Source organism: Symphodus melops (assembly GCF_947650265.1).
Source record: "Symphodus melops genome assembly, chromosome: 20".
NCBI classification, from domain to species: domain Eukaryota; kingdom Metazoa; phylum Chordata; class Actinopteri; order Labriformes; family Labridae; genus Symphodus; species Symphodus melops.
The window spans coordinates 19676304-19693646 of record NC_136710.1 but is presented as its reverse complement, the minus strand read 5'-3'; the positions used below and the strand labels follow the sequence as shown (position 1 = coordinate 19693646).

At 45.7% G+C, this 17343-nt stretch overlaps 1 protein-coding gene across 22 annotated transcripts in view; it reads left to right on the top strand.

Moving 5' to 3' along the window:
- The first annotated feature begins 11831 nt into the window (after positions 1 to 11831).
- The window catches only part of camk2d1 (calcium/calmodulin-dependent protein kinase (CaM kinase) II delta 1), a 65606-nt gene continuing 60094 nt past the window's right edge, over positions 11832 to 17343 (top strand). For 7 of the 22 annotated variants that reach the window (XM_079370988.1, XM_079370985.1, XM_079370999.1 and 4 more), the window contains exons 1-2: positions 11834 to 12181; positions 14923 to 15017. In XM_079370988.1, coding sequence (XP_079227114.1) covers positions 12120 to 12181; positions 14923 to 15017 — 157 coding nt within the window. In that variant the 5' untranslated portion in view covers positions 11834 to 12119. Of the gene's footprint in view, positions 12182 to 14922; positions 15018 to 17343 lie in introns of all 22 variants that reach the window. The other 15 variants (XM_079370982.1, XM_079370981.1, XM_079370996.1 and 12 more) reach the window with 4 other exon arrangements.

Here is a 17343-nt window from a genome sequence, read left to right as displayed (position 1 = left end):
ATTTCACAACGATTTAAAGCTTACTCAGAAACTGTGCTGTCCAGCTTTGACGAAAAACCAGATTTTTTTATGTCTCTAAAGTTTCTTGTCAGATTTTTTTCTGCAGGGTGAGGTCTGTTTTCTCATGATAGGAATGTATGATACAATAATTGATATAAATCACAATATCTGACTAATTGGAGAAAATAAAATGTCCCTAAAATGTCAGTTCGCCCTCTCGTCATGCTTTAAACTCTAATTCACTGTCCGACGTTGTGCAGCTGTCGCCTTCGTCTTCTCCTTTGACATCGTCGTCTTTGACTCTTTAACATCTCTTCACGTTCCCCTCACTCATGTCACAAGCTCCACCTGAAGTAAGGACACATTGAAATTGGCAGAGAACGCTGTTTGGAAAGCCTTAGCATCAATATTGGAAGCAGACGACCATTGGACTTATCGATCAATAATTTGTCCCACCCTTTCCATCGGCTCTGATATCTGCAGCGTTCATCTTGAAACACGTCATCAGTCGGGCTCTAGCTGTCAGAACATGCTGACGTATCTCGTTTAAACACTGCTGTCACGCCCAGACTCAACTGAAACCTCGCGTCACTGTTCCTTCAAAGAACCTTTATTTTTCTAGATTGTGTTGCATGTTTGAAAATGTTGTCACCTTTTCCTCTCGCTCCTGAAGATTCATGTCTCTCTTGGTGTATAGAAATAAATCTTCCTCGACGGTTGCCATAAGTTATGGTGACAGAGAAACAAAGCGGGGCATGGTTGTGATGTGTTGATGATGTGCGGTATCAGATGTAGGATTGATGTGATGTGTGCGTTGGTTTTATAAGCACAGACTGTCTGACCCTTTTAGAAGAACACATTCTGTTCCCTCTTCTCGATGATGTCTGGTCTGGAACCAGGCCGACCTGAATGTAAGACAAACCAACTGAATAAAACCACCCAGACGTAAAGTCTCTTGTAATCTTTCAGACGTTGGCCTGTTTTGCATTTTCGTCGCGCACGTCCAGATTTCTTTCATTATAAAGACAAAAAGTACTCGTGTAGCTGGAACCTTGTCATATTTAAAATCTGACACGCAGTCACGACGGACATTTATTCATGGAAAATACAGTGACGTGGGATCGGAGCGGCGATAAAGACCTAATTGCTTTCTTGCACTTGTTAAAAAATGCCTTCCTCGTCAGTCAGTGTACCGCACAGGAAGTGAGCGTTAAGAAAAACAAGGACGTGGAACATTTTGCATGGAGGACACGTAACTTAACAATCTGTAAAAATACATTTTTCATTTGTTGCTTGGCAGCCGTGTAAACAGTCCACAAACTTCCACGCTTAAATTGTCGTCGATTAACTTGAACCGTTTAAACATTTTCCCAGTTGATGGCTTGGTGTAATTTATTGACCAATTAGCTGTTTTAATGACACTTAATGACCTAAAGATTGATAGCTTGTTAAAAACTAAGCATGCTTTTGTTTGGTTGTTAACGGAGCTCGACTGGTTGTTTGCTGATATCGAAGGTGGATTTGAGGATCTTACAGTAAATATGGGTTCTTCCAATATACGTCCATATTAATAAATGTTTTGAATTCAAATATCTAGCAGGACATCGTTGGGCTTGGGTTGATTTAGTTATCTTGTCTTTGCATGTTTTTTCTGGGAGGATGAAACACTTAAATAATAAATGCCACTGGGACGTTTTCAGTAGACATTCTTCTTCAGGTGATTTTCTCCAATATACTCAGGTGGGACTAATTCATATTATCCAAAAATACTTACAAGTCCATCCCAGCAGAGACAATGTTATCACAGAGTAAAGTAATGACATTGCATCTTCATTACGATGCTGTCATTAATGCAGAGTAGAGAAACATTTAAATCCATATTTAAGGAGAGGTGCTCGTTTCTGTTTTGGATGTGTGATTCTGCTTTTTGGGTGTATTGCAGATGTTTCCAGGTCTGTTGTCAGTGTTACATTAAGACTAATAATAATAATAAGTATAGGTGTGGATCCAGTTTCCATGAAATCTGATCGGAAAATTCAAAACTACTGCTGCGATTTGTTCAGGTGACTTCAACGGCTCAAAATGGCGTCAAAGAAGGAAAAGTGAAATGTGACCGTTACATTTCATGTTATATTTCAGCAAAAAGTAGATGTGTGAATTAATAAAAACTCAATCACGTCACCCTGGGATGTTACAATAGTTGGCAGGTAAAAATCACATGTATGTATAAAGCACAATTAAAACCAGCAGCTGTACAACACATCTTCAACATGGCGAGGGGCCAACTGGGGGGCCCATGTTAGAAGATCTAAGGGGCCCAGATGAGCCAAGGAGGTCAGTCATGACCGGGGGAGCCTGTCTTGTTTTCATGGCACAATCATAAAATCCATTCTGAGGCATAATGGAAGCCAGTGAAGGGGTGCTATTAAAAAAGTCAAAATAAATGTGATTTAACTTTTGAAATCCATCGATTAATCTCGTGCATACAAACTTTCACATAACTCAGCGCTCCAGTTGGCCCCCCTAACCAAAAGGCCTGGATCCGCCCCTGTCTGCATATCAATAATTGTTGGTATTTAATCTGTCTTTGGAAATCTGGTGTAAGTTGGCGTCTTGTTCTGGCGTGCTCCCCCAGCTCGTCCATTTGTCTTTTTCGCAGCTTTCCAACACGATCCAAACGCCGACGGAGAGCTTGAAATCGTTTTATTCAAAGGAAACATCAGGAGCTCCAGAGAGAGAGAGAGAGAGAGAGAGAGGGGCTTTCCCCCTGGAAAGAGTTCCAGGCTTGCACTGCACGTCCCCCCCCCCCCCCCCCCCCGGGTCTCCGTGCCTTACTCAGATCCAAGTTATGACCTCAGGCTGCTCCGGCACAGACTCAACTCTCACAGCAGCACTCGTGTTAACACTTGAAGACGACTCTCTCGAACCTTCGCCTCTGGAAATCCGAAGCAGGTGAGCTGTATTGGGGTCAATGGCGGCGGTTTTCCTCGACTCCTTCACTTTGATTTGTGCCCACAGGAGAGATTGCACCCTTGAGACCAGGACTTTTAAGTTCGGCTTCAGTCCTGACCATAAAACAGGGGATGCCCTCCATATATTACAGCACAGAGCTATGGGAGATTAGACTCTCATTTCATTACGTCATGCTGAATTTCCTCTCCCATGGGTCCTCATAGGAACAGTTAAACCCTGGATTCTCTGGGAATTCACATTTGCTTTCAGTTATGGGCTTTAGCATCTCTCTTATGGGAGAAACCACAAGCGCTTTTTCTCTCTCTGTGACTGAGCTGCAGGGCGATCCATCACGCTGCCTCCCTCATCCTGCCGCCTCACATTAAGGATGCCCATTAGAGCTCATTGGCACTGATATATAAAAACAAACCTGATGGATGGCAGAGCTAACATCAAAGCACAGCTCGGGGATTTTTGCTGAATTGTGTGGGTTTCCTTTCAACGAGTGAAACATCGTACGACGAAGGCGCAAATTAACCAAATCATGTGCGGCCAACTGGAAAGATCCGACCGCCGCGCTGCCAGGAACCTACATGTCAAACACCATGACTAAGCCGTTCTCAGGCCCTGGAAGAGTCTTTCCCACTGTCGAGCGAGGAAATACATCAAGCAGCTGGTGTCCAAAAGAATCAGAATTAATACATAATCCATGAAGTATCTTGTGAATACCACCCAAACTGCCAAAACACATTTAACGCTTGCGAAGCATGCTCTCACTCTGCAGGGCCGAGCTCGCCGCCTTCTTGGCAAGACCGCGACATTCCAAGCCGAAGACGTAGGCAGGATTTTTTTTTTTTTTTTTTATCTAAGCGGTTGTACGAGTGCAAGTCACGTCTAACGGTGACGTCATAGGAAGTCCTGCCCAGGGAGTGGAACTGAAAAAACTCTGCAGAAAAAAAAACAAAAAAAACATCCTACATCCTTTTTCCCCTGTCCGAACAAGAACACGCTCACACGTGGAGATCACGCCGCGCCCTGAAGGGAAACCCACTCCGTTCTCTCACCATCACAGATCCGCTGACACGAGTTTGAGTGACTCTGACATTTATTGAAGCCTGCGAGGAGATTTTTAAGTGCGTGAGAGAAGACAGGACTGTGCATTAGTTTGATGGACAGCCTCTCTTGGCGTCCGTTCTCTCTCCAGACACGGGGATTTCCTGTAATGAGCAATTTCACCCATGCACATCCTGGCCTTCAGCCGAGGTCCAGCACTTTATTACATTTCTGCTTTCCCTGGACCGCTCCCTCAATATCTTCATATTTCTTTCCCTCCCTCTCATTATTCTTGTTGCCATGTGTTCATCCTGTCGTCTCCCTTTCATCCCTTTTTCATCAATCTTGCGATGCTTCCCCCCCCCCCCTCCTGTGATTCCCCTCGCTCTCCCTGCTTTGCTCTGCGGAGGTCCTCGGAGGGGTTTTGCTCAAGTCCAGACCTGCTGGGTGTTTGTTGGCGCTCCAGCTGTGTGTTTTTGAGGACGGCCCTGATCTTCCACTTGCAGTGTCGTCTCTCTCTTGGCTGTGGTAAACCATGACCCTCGCTCACTCCTCTTCCTGAAAGCTTTCTGAAGACACCTTTCCTCTGATCTCCATCAGATTCCTTTGACTGCTGAAAGTGATCTGTGCTCCGTGTCGGCACCGTGTCACCTGTCGACACTTTCAAATCAAGCACCAAATAAGGGTTTTTTTTCTCTCTCTCTCTGTTTAACACTTGAGAACATCAATATATCACCTTCAAAGTGATGCAAACATCTTCAGGAGAAGAACCAGAACCAGAACCACGTTGACCAGCATGTATATGCAGGAGTCTGGTCTGAACCATGATGGATCCATTTCTTCCATTTTTTTGTATAAATAACCAATAATAGCGTCTTTGTTCACACGGGGAAAACGTTCTCTGATTGGTCTGAATTTCTTGTGGGACGTAAGTAACCAAAGACTAGCCGACTCCTGATTGGCCGTGGCTGCTCCAAAGATGATTTTTAATTTCAAAATAGACGGACAGCTACACGGATTGATGTCGGCTCTGGTTGTTGGTTTTCGTATCGTTTGCATTTATCACTGTAGGTAAACGATACGCTTCAAAAAACGAGCGGCAGCTGCAGCTCTTAAAATAAAGTGTAAATGTTCTGCAGACGTTGGAGGTGATTATCGAGACATTTGAGGAGCAGGCGCACGCTAATCCTCCTGAAGCAGGACCTGCTCCTCCACTAACATGGTCTCTGAAGAAGAAGAAGAAGCCCCCAACAACGGCTAACAAACTTTCGGCCCACTCTCCTCTGATTGGCCAGTCCTCTTGAGACCTTCATGTGAGGCAGAACGCTGCAGGGCTGCCAGGGGACAATAGACGGGTATAGTTTTGAGTCCTAAAACCAGGAAGTGAGTTAGCATGATAGCGCCGTGGGTTCCTAACTCTAAAAGTCTAAATGTGGATTTTGAATGTGTTTGTGTTTAGACTGAAATAAGGTCTGTGGTTAACACAACCTGAAGAGATGTTGATGTTTTGTTAGACGAGATAAACTACGTTAGCTAAGACCCCACTTGTGAATTTTAAAGTTTTTAAGCGAACTTTAAACGGCGGTTGCTAGCGAGTAGCTAACTGAAACTACAGTTGTTGTTGCAGACATTACTCGTCATCACGCCGGGAACTCTCTCCCTAATCCTCCTTACAGCCTCTCGTCATGTGTTACAGTGTTCTTGCAAATATTAGGTTAATAAACTTATTAAGCTAACGTTTAGCTATCTTGTCAAATCCGCTGATTAGATCGATGAAGCATAACGGTCGTGACGTCATTATAAACCGACCGTGGTGTAGCTAGCTTGTAGCATAACGTTAGCTTTTTACTTCTCTGGGCTGCATTAACTCTTCAAACTTCATATAAATGATGTTCATCTGTAAAGATTATCCCGCTGAACTAAACAGCATCAGAAACGTTTGACACACCATCCAATGCAAAAAATCTCATAGGCAAATTCTCGTTGGAACCACGAGCGCCATTTTTTCAGGTTGGCCTACAAAAATACGTCATTACTATATCAGTCTACAGAGTCATGTTATTCTCTTTACTGTTGCAGTAGTCGTGATTTTTAATCTGACTGCTCGTGCTTTGGACAGAAGTGTGTCGTTATGAAGCGGTTAATTATCCAAACAAACTGCCTCCAACGTGTCTCTCTGTTGTGAAAGCTTTGTGGACAGAAGCGCTGAGGGAGGAGGGGTGAGGATGAAAGTCCTCCTCTCCTCAGTGTGTCACCCTGGAGGAGGAGGAGGAGGCCTGCGTGTCAGAGCTGGTTACAGCGAGACCTTCACCTTCACTTCAACCAGGTTTAAACTCTGGGTCACATCCTGTGGTGGAGAAAAACAGTTTAAATTCTGCAGACGACTACAGATGAAGTATAGTATTAAAATGAGGAGGATGACTTGTACTGTACAGGAAGTGCAAGGAGGTCATCGTTGCTGACTCCCCCGACATGGCGTTCAGCCAGACCCCTCAGCTGTTCAGTGGTCCTCCTTCTTCTTCTCTGGCAGTAATGGAGGAAAAGGATCGGATAGATTTCAGCTGTGAGACTGTAAAGCTCTCCACCTGTCACATGTCGGCTGCGTGAGGGGAATCGAGGCGATGGAAGCCTGGAGAAAATCTGGACAGGTTTTGATGAAGTCATGGCTTTAGCCCGAGAGATCGTCTTTCCATTCGTTTCCTCGCGGAGCGTGGAAAGGTGTGTGAGTACGTCTACGAAATAAAGTGTGTCCCGCCAGGTCTCCACTTTGGCCCCCCCCCCCCCCACTGGATGCTCAGAGGTCGGGGGGGTTTGATCCCCGGCTCCCCACGCTGCTCCTGCTGCTTCATGAGCATGAATAGGATTAGTTAATACTAAAGGACATCAGTGTGTGAATGAAAAAAGAAGTTTTTGGATTTGGAACCAAAACTTTTGAGGACGGAGAAATCATGCAGAGAAACCCCCGTTACGTGTCAGACTGTACGAGTTATATAACAACAGTTTTAATGCAGCAATAAAAAAACTCCTCAGCAGGCCTCTCCTGATTGGATCGTTACGAGCTCCACATGCAGTCTGCATCTCCAGGTGAGGGAGCACGATTCACATGAGACCAGCTGAGAGCTGAAAGTGTCAATCATCCTGCCCGCCAGGCTTTTGGTTCCTGGTTCAAATCCTCCCGCAGGTGACGGCTCTTTTACGGCAAACACGATTTTTGAAATTGATACAAACTGTTTTTTGTTTGAGGAGTTATTATCTCTAAACTTTGGGACATTTGTTTGTGATATGTGATGTTTTGATTTAAAAGTTCACCAATGATTGAATTGTGTTTGTCCTGAATTTGTTTTCAATATATTTATTTCTCTTTGATTTCATTTTTGACCTTTTGTTGAAACGTAAACTTTGACTTTTTGGGAAAACTTCTTCCAGGGTGACGATTGTCAGAAACTCTGTTTTCAGTGTTTGTGTGTAAACTTGGAGAAAAAAAAAAAAAAAAAAAAAAAAGATCTTTGGGGTTTGTAAGTTCACACTGCTCTCAGGTTTCTCCTCTGTTTGACGTCAGTGTGCTTTCACTCTTGTTTACAGGAGGATTTGTGCGATGGCAGCTGAACCAAACTTGTCACTGTGTTCAGTTTGCTCACTGGACTCTTAACGTGTTTACACACACACACACACACACACGTGCAGAAGAAGAAAACGCAGAGAGAAAGCTTTGGATTTGTTGCGTTGTTGTAGAATATCAGCTAACTGGTTGTTCTCCTTTTTAGCCTACTGGGACCAGTGATGTGTCTTTTAATGCTTCTGATTGGTCAACACGGCTTTCTACAGTAGTAACGGGGAGTTTTTGCGTTTTCGAGATAATTTTTCCCCTCAGTTTAAAGGAGCGTTTGTTTCTGTTTGGAATGCAGCCAAACACTTCTCATTACAGTCTTTGTCTTTGAAGAGAAAAAACACGTCTCCTGGTTACCTGAGGGGTCCGGATCTTCTCTGTGATTGGTCACGCTTGGTTTTAAATGTTTTCTTCTCGTTTGTTTTTTTTGTCATGATTCTCTTTAAAGACTCGTGCGGCGCTCTTAATGCTGAAAGCCGCTGTAGATATAATGTTGCACTGCCTTTAAGTTTTCACAGAGTCTGCTGGCACTGTGGTGACATCATCATCATCATCTTCAGGTAGGAGACACCTGGTATAAGTGTAACAGATCATGTAACCTAAAGAGCTGCACATGTTGATGTGTGTGCAGGTTTTGTAGTTTCAGCTTCATCTCAGGTGGAAGAACAGCGCCCTCTACCTGCCGAGCACGGTAAACTAAATGTAACACGGGGAGGATGAAAACTTGCATCCATCTTGCATCTTTAGTTTCCCTCGGGATCAATAAAGTATCTATCTATCTATCTATCTATCTATCTATCTATCTATCTATCTATCTATCTATCTATCTATCTATCTATCTATCTATCTATCTATCTATCTATCTATCTATCTATCTATCTATCTATCTATCTATCTATCTATCTATCTATCTATCCATCCATCCATCCATCCATCCATCCATCCATCCATCCATCCATCCATCCATCCAGATAATACAAATAAGAAAAAGTAAGTAGAGAAAAGCATTCAAGGTAAAATGATACCTGATGCATTTGTAGAAATTCAGCATTTTTTTTTTTTTTTTTTTTTAGATTTTTATTTTTGGCCTTTATGCCTTTATTATAGAGGGAGGAAAGTGGACAGAGTCGGAAATCAGGGAGAGAGAGTGGAGAGAGACATGCGGGAAATGGGCCACAGGCCGGACGCGAACCCGGGCCGCCCGCGCGAGGACTGAGCCTCAATACATGGGATCGCACGCACTGCCGCTGCGCCACCAGCGACCCCAGAAATTCAGCATTTTTACTCAGAATTCAGAATTATAGGGGAAAAAAAGGAGTACGTAGAAGGAGTCTGACTTCACCACAAACCTGATGACGCACGTGAAAGTCATTTATTTGAGAATATATTTATAACTTTAAGAAGAAGTGGTCTAATTCAGCCTTCCTGTGAGCGGTGAATCTCCTGTGCTCTGAAGACGATGTTTTCTGTCGTGTGCTGTTCACAGGACGTCCACGTCTGTCAGACTGAAACTCACATGAGTGACTCTTTGTCACAATTTCAGTTTATTCCACTGTGGGGGATTATGGGTAATTTGTGTGGTCAAGAAAATCATGCATGAGCAGGACTGATGAAGGAGCAATATGTAACTTTGACCCCCTGGTGTTTAAAACGGGTACTGCGGTTCAGATTCTTAACGTTACAGAGAGCAGAATTAAAAACAAACCTGGGAAAGTCTGTGGATGTTTATAAGCAGGTCCTGCCACTAGAGGGCAGTAGAGTTTAAGGAGCATCCAGAGTCTCTGCTGCTCCTGACTTCACGGTGATGCTGACAGACAGCAGACACTCACAGGTGTGCAGGATCACAGCTGAGTGAGAGTGAGAACGTCTGATTTTAACACCACATACTCAGGCAGCATTAAGTGTAAGGTGATCTAATGATAGTAACCACACACACACACACACACACACTTTACAACACACCTGACAGGAAGCAGCCAGAGGTTCGTTTACTACTCCGCTCTCTTGATTTGGGATTAGAGGAGATCAAGAGCTAAATGTGGATTATTGGAGATTTACAGCAGGTGTGCAAGGTGAACCAGATCACTCAGCTTTGACGTTTTGGAGCTTCCTCTGTGTTGACATGATACAAGAGCTCAGTCATCAGGAAGTGTTCGTGTTCTAGATCACGTTTTTCTTTTTCTTTTTCTTTTTTTTTTGTTAAATTAAAATCCAAGAGTGTCTTTTCAACGACGAAATCAAACTTTGAAATCAGCTCCAGAAATATCTGTTGACCCCGATTCCTCTGATTAGCTGAGCGCCCTGTTAAGCGTCTGACCTGATATGTGGCTGCCTTCAGGAACCACACACACACGCTGCATTCAGGGCCCCCCGTCTGATCACGTGCATCACACAACTCAATCTATCGGTCCCTCAAATTGCATTTTATCAAGCACAGACGGAGCCTGAGATCATTTCGCTCTTTTTGTGAAGCGTCTCCAGAGAACACTTGTTTTGAATCGGCGCTACACAATGATTGGTTGATTAATAAGATACAGGAAACACAGTATGTGCACAGAGACGTAAACAGTGTGACCTCCCTTCAAAGCGACTGAGTAATAAAACATGAATCTTTGCCGAGTCAACACAGCTGACATGATGTTTCATTTGAGTGGTCATTAGCAGTGGGCGTGGCTTGACCTTGTTTGACCTTGTTTGGCTGTGACAGAGCGGTTGAGTCTGCAGACCGTCGTCGTCGTCATCATCACGTGCTGGACTTTAGTTTACAATTATAATTTCACTCTCCTGTTGAATAAATCAGACTATCAGCTTTAAATTTTATTTTGAAATGAACGAGTCACAGTTACAGACCCGCTCGGTTCTCGGTGCGGCGTTCTCCGATCCTCGCCGCTGCCGCAGTCCTCTGTCTAAAGTCAAATTGTGGTCACTGTGGGAGCGTGAAAGCTCATTTTGACGACGTTAAATTGTGCTCTCGCTGGGCAGCTGGAACGAGAAAAAAAAGCCTAAATCTGTACCAACAGAGCAGTCGAAGCCAGAGGTCAAAGGTCATGGAAGAGGTCAAGGAGCAGGTCAGCTCGTTGTAGCGTCAGCAGGGAGACTTTTAATTCTTTAATTACCTGCAGCTAAAAAAAGAAAAGTAAAGCTGAATGCCTCAGAGTGCAATGGATTCTGGGTAATGAAGTAATTCAAACTGTCACTTTAAATTTTAGTTTGAAAATATCTGTTCCTATTTAAAATCTTTTTAGGGAAACAACAGGTTGTGAAAGTCTCTCTCTCCCTCTCTCTCCCCCCCTCTCTCTGTCTCTCTCTCTCTCTCTCTCCCTCTCTCTCTCCCTCTCTCCCTCTGTCTCTCTGTCTCTCTCTCTCCCTCTCTCTCTCTCTCCCTCTCTCTCTCTCCCTCTCTCTTTCTCTCTCTCCCTCTCTCTCTCTTGTACTCCTTTGGTCAGTTTCAGAAGCTGCTTAACGTCTTTAAGTCTCGTCCTTACACTTGGATGGTTGTAGTTCCATCATGCTGCCGGAAGAGGGCGCCAACCTGCAGCCGCTCCAACAAGGAAGCGCTGAGTGAAAATAAAGATTGATAAAGCTGGACACTGTAAAGCAAAGAACACCTAAAAAAAAAACAATTACAAATTAAAAGTGAGCAGTGTCTGATGATCTGTGATGAATTCAGAAGCTGTGAATCAACTAATTTCATAACAGGAAATAATAATGAACCATGAGAGTACATGCTTGGTATTTTCACTTTGCATTTACAAGGTATTTTAATCTGTGCAATACTTTAATGTGTTTGAGTCTTTTTGTATGGTTATTTCAAGTTTTTACAGGCTCATACCGGCTACAGATGGCAGATTGTTTTTGTTCCTTTTTCAAAATAAAACAGACAGACAAAACAAAAAGTAGCAGCGTCCGAAGACGAGAAGGTAGGGGAAACACTCTCTCACTTTTCTTCCAATAATTCATAAATTATTCCAAAGATTTGAAGAGAAATAAATGATCTGGAACTAAATGTAATATTAATATGAATAGTATTTATTATAGTTTATTACTAATATGGAATGTATTGTAATAAATATAATGGCAGCAGTGTAATGTTAGTTTTCTCCTAATGACTCAAAGAAATGAACCTGCAGAGGAGCGAGAGTGAGTCTTATTTTGAAGGAGTAAGCGTTAATTGGATTTTTATTTCGAAGTCTCGGCGGCGGATGTGCAATGCTGCGTGTTAACTGTGACTTGACGGCGGTCAAATAATCCCAAGTGTCAGTACAGAGAGCAACACACAACAGCAGCAGGTCGAGACGTCCCTGTCAAGTCCAGGAGGAAACCCGGGGTCTCGAGCGGCGGCACGAGGAGCTTTATCAGCCACCCACTCATCACTGTGCGTCACGTTTTGTTTTGTTTTTCTCATAAGTGACAGTTTGGGACACGCAGAAGAGCACGGGAAGGATCTGTGGAGAACAGCCTATTAAAGTGCGTTCCTGTTTCCCAAAGTGTGCACGCTCACCTGAACATGGCGACAACGACCTGCACGAGGTTCACCGATGAGTACCAGCTGTACGAGGAGCTGGGCAAGTGAGTGACCACCAACATTCAAACCTTCAACCTTTAATAAGTCAGCTTGACCGCCCCGTGCTTTCACTATCACACTCAGGTCCTGTGTCGGGGGACTGCGCGAGCCGCGAGGCGCGAGCGACCTCCGCCTACCTGTTCATATCTTGCGCGCGTGGGCAGAACGTCTCGCGACTTATCAGTCACAAATCGTTTTTATGAACTCGTAGGTTTGCTCCTTAATGAACAGCGAGGGCGGAAAAAACTGATAAAGAGACGCTGTTAAACTCTTGAAATCCTGCTTTGTTTGTCCCAACTTTCTGAATCGCCACTCCCCGCGCGTTCACGCCCAGAGCGTCTGTTCGGCAGGAGAGGTCTGCAGCCTCCAAATCAAGTTAGGATACAATCATAGAAACACGACTGAAATCATGCCGAAGGTTTATGATGTTTGTTAGTTGGAGTAAATCTTGATTGAGTTGGCGTGTATCCAAAAGGAGTTTGGTTTGCAGCGCAGGAGCGTCTCTTTAAACCAGCCGGAGAGACATTTAGAAGATTGACTCCAGTACCTCACCTCCTGCTCTGATAAAGTTGAATATTTTAAATTAAGGGGAAAAAAAGACTTGAGACTAATATGCCGAATATATAAGCAGAGCATGCATTTTGTGACAGTCATAATTCATCGGCATCGACCTCTGGCTAAATGACAGGCGTGTAAAAACAAGACGCAAATGTGCCTGGAATTTGGTGTGATTGGCAGGTGAGCAGGGGGAAACTTGTCTTACCTGTGTGTCTTTGAACTGTGATTTGGGATATTTTAAAAGACCAATGTGTCGAGTATGCCTCATAAAATGTGACTTAAAAAAAAAAAAAGAAACAGCGTTATTGTGCTTTGGGAGGCACGCCGTATAATGAATTACGTCGTGTAAACCTGTCAGATGTCATTATTTATGCTCCAGCTGGCATATTCATCCGACTATGTAGCAGGCAGACACAACGAGACATCCTTTGAATGGGATTTGGTGCGAGTGTCATTAAACCAGGACGCTCAAAAAAAGAGATTTTTAATCTCAGTGAGTTTTTCCTTCCTGGTTCAATAAATAAAAGAAATGAAAAAGCTGCAGAGATAAGTGGGGGAAGCCCTCTCAGGCTGCACTCTGGACTCTGCTGACAACATGATGGATAATAGTAATTAAATGTCAGTAATGTGGGATGTGTTTGCACCCTTTTTGAAATGAGCAAAGGCTTTGAATTCCTCGCATACAACACTTCATTCACATTTTGACCCATCCTAAGACTTCCATGCATGTCCTGAACTGAGTCCACGTTTAGCTTCAGCCTCGCTGCTTATTTCACGTTGTTGCTGGTTTTTTAGTAAATATCAATCACAGACTTCTCAGAGCAGCGAGGGATTGTGGGAATAAATGAATGGACTTGCACTTAGCTCAGAGAGGAAGTTTACGACAACAGCCGTTCATCACGCTGACAGACCTGTCTGCAGGAATGTTCCCAAAGAAAGCAGGCGGGAACGTTTGGGAAGCAGGCAGCTGAAGGTTCACAGAGGTCCATGAAACCTCAGTGTGTGTTTGTCTTTATCTGGTGTTTCAGGAGCGTATTTTATTTAAAGAGAGGGGAAACCCCGACCTGTGTGTGGGTCTTTACTTCTAGAGGAACTTTAAGTGACGTAAAATCTCATCACCTGGGTGTTTGGGAACGTGATCCGTGTGTTATTCGTCTGAATAAATCACATAAAAGTTAGCTCATTTGTCAGGAGGCTTAAAACCCGCCTCAGCTCCAGCTCTCAGCCTGTCGTTAGCTTGACTCAGAGTTCGCAGTCTGTCGTTAGCTTGACTCAGAGTTAGCAGCCTGTCGTTAGCTTGACTCAGAGTTAGCAGTCTGTCGTTAGCTTGACTCAGAGTTAGCAGTCTGTCGTTAGCTTGACTCAGAGTTAGCAGTCTGTCGTTAGCTTGACTCAGAGTTAGCAGTCTGTCGTTAGCTTGACTCAGAGTTAGCAGTCTGTCGTTAGCTTGACTCAGAGTTAGCAGTCTGTCGTTAGCTTGACTCAGAGTTAGCCTGACTCAGCTGACTTTGGATTGTCCCGTCTGAAAATGTTCCTATCAGCCCTTCCAGCCTGTTTCTGCAGCGTCATGCTTTGAGGAAGTTTGTTGTTTGAGATACAGGAAACCTCCTTCGACCTGAGCTGTCGTCCACATGTTCAGGATTCAGTTTAATTATTTTTTTTAACTAGATGTTATGAAAACAATTACAACCGACGAAAGGTTTCAAGACCCGCCCTCGCGCCCAAGAAATCAAGCTTTTAACCTCGTATAGTGTGTTGTAGTGACCCCCCCCCCCCCCCCCCCCCGCGCCTTTTCTGATGTCTTACGTCACGTCACTTAAATCGACCAAGACACAAAATGCTGCTACGCGTTTTTCGAGCTCTGCAAACCACAGTTTTGTTTTGTTTGTTTGATTTTTACGGTTCAGATTTAGCCCCGCCCCCTCTTCCGTCTGATGCCATCATGATTGGTCGTCTATCATGTCTGTTGGTCAAGTCACAGCACGAGTTTTTGGCTAATCTGACACAGCGAGCGCACGTGGTCATCCAGCAGCGGTAACATGCGGCTAACGTGCGGGTTGATGCGTTTAGCGTGGTTACAAGCCCGTTTGTTTGTTTGTTTGTTTGTTTGTTTGTTTGTTTGTTTGTTTGTTTGTTTGTTACCACTGAGAGACTTAGATTTATGGTAAACGTGTGAACTGTTCTGCAGGGGAGCTTTCTCTGTGGTGAGACGCTGCATGAAGATCTCCACGGGTCAGGAGTACGCCGCCAAAATCATCAACACCAAGAAGCTGTCTGCTAGAGGTGAGTTCGTGCACGCCGCAAACACACGGACGTGCTGCTGAGCGCTGAGGGCGGAGGACGGAGGATGTGGCAGCAGGTCACACAGTGACAGGATCTGTGATTTGAATTTCCCACTTCCTCTCTCTCTCTCTCTCTCTCTCTCTGACTGTACATGTGTTCCCGAGTCTCGCACGCCCAGGTCGTGGTTCACGTTCTGCCACAGGTTTAAATTCACTTTCACTTTCCGTTTGTGAAACTTTTCTGAGCACCAACATGAAGCCGGCCGGCAGCTTCCTGTTTGTGACTCACGCTGTGATATGAACTGTAGCCTCACATTCACCAGGAGAGCTGTACATGACTCACAGCGCTGTCTTTTACATGCACACGTGAGTCAGTGAAGGCAGCGCGCTCGCAGATTTGAGTGTTGACATTCCTTTGTGTGTGTGTGTGTGTGTGTGTGTGTGTTCAGTCAGCGAGCGTGCACGTTCTTTAATCTTCTCTCTGTACCTGCTTTTATCACGTCTGTCATGATCTGTGCGGCGTGGGCCCTCGCCTCCATGTCTTGCCCATGATTGATCCTCCTTTCAAACCCTAATGGGCTGACGCCAGAGTGCGTGACGCACAAAAATGAACACACACACAAAAAAAAGAGAAGAGGTGGGCTTGAAAAGGCACACAGCGATAGTGACAGATGTTGAGCGTCTCGTGGGGGAAGCAGGGGCTTTCCTCACAGCAGAGAGAGAAACTCAACACAGAAAATCAAATACATTTATCTTTCATGAGAGAGAGAGAGAGAGAGAGAGAGAGAGAGAGAGAGAGATTTGGCTGAATGCCTCTGCTGAGCGAGCTGCTCTCACCTGAAGGACAAAATGAGGCTGAGATGGAAACATGAAATGAAGCTTGTGTGTGTGTGTGTGTGTGTGTGTGTGTGTGTGTGTGTGTGTGTGTGTGTGTGTGTGTGTGTGTGTGTGTGTGTGTGTGTGTGTGTGTGTGTGTGTGTGTGTGTGTGTGTGTGTGTGTGAGAGAGAGTGAACTGAAAGGCAACTTTTCAGGAAGTGATTGTATTGTAATTCAAGGTTTCTGGGAAGGTTTCGATTTTTGAGGCCACAGAGATACTGTTGAAATACACACACACACACACACACACACACACACACACACACACACACACACACACACACACACACACACACACGCGTTGCAGTTTGTGTCCTTCTGTTTTACTTTGAACCAACAATCCTGAAATCATCAAATAAATAAAGTTCCATCCGAGGTTTAAACTCAGTTTGATAACACTGAAGTGAGTTTAAACCAAACCAACATCAGAGACAAACTTATGTGAAAGATAGAATTGACCTTTGACCTCACAGGACAGTGTAGTTTCTTCTTCAATGAGCGATTCAAAGCGTCATTTTCAGGAACTTCTTTTTGATTGATCAGAACGCAGACAGAATGCACTGAGCGGCCTCAGACACAATGACAACATGGTTGTCAGCGTGCTGCAGGCGGGCAGCGGGCGGCAGGCGGGCAGCGTGCTGCAGGCGGGTAGCGGGCGGCAGGCGGGCAGCGTGCTGCAGGGGCAGTGGGCGGCAGGCGGGCAGCGTGCTGCAGGTGGGCAGCGGGCGGCAGGCGGGCAGCGTGCTGCAGGGGCAGCGGGCTGCAGGCGGGCAGTGGGCGGCAGGCGGGCAGCGTGCTGCAGGGGCAGCGTGCTGCAGGCGGGCAGCGTGCTGCAGGGGCAGCGTGTTGCAGGTGGGCAGCGGGTGGCAGGCGGGCAGCGTGCTGCAGGCGGGCAGCGTGCTGCAGGGGCAGCGTGCTGCAGGGGCAGCGTGCTGCAGGGGCAGCGGGCGGCAGGCGGGCAGCGTGCTGCAGGCGGGCAGCGTGCTGCAGGCGGGCAGCGGGCGGCAGGCGGGCAGCGTGCTGCAGGCGGCAGGCGGGCAGCGTGCTGCAGGCGGCAGGCGGGCAGCGTGCTGCAGGCGGGCAGCACGCTGCAGGGGCAGCGTGCTGCAGGCGGGCAGCGTGCTGCAGGGGCAGCGTGCTGCAGGGGCAGCGTGCTGCAGGCGCAGCGTGCTGCAGGGGCAGCGTGCGGCAGGCGGGCAGCGTGCTGCAGGCGGGCAGCGTGCTGCAGCCGGGCTGCAGTGAAGGTCGGGAAAACCCCGGAGTCACGGCCAGCTCTGCTGCTGCGTGAGCAGGATCCCAAACAGGAAGCTTTCGTCCCATCAGAGACGTTTAATGTGGCTTCACTCCAAACACCGGCGACGTGACTGTGCTACAGCCGAACAACAGCAGGAAGGGTGCGTGACGGCGTGCTGTTCTCTCTGTAAGAATCACGTGTTCACGTCAGGAGAAG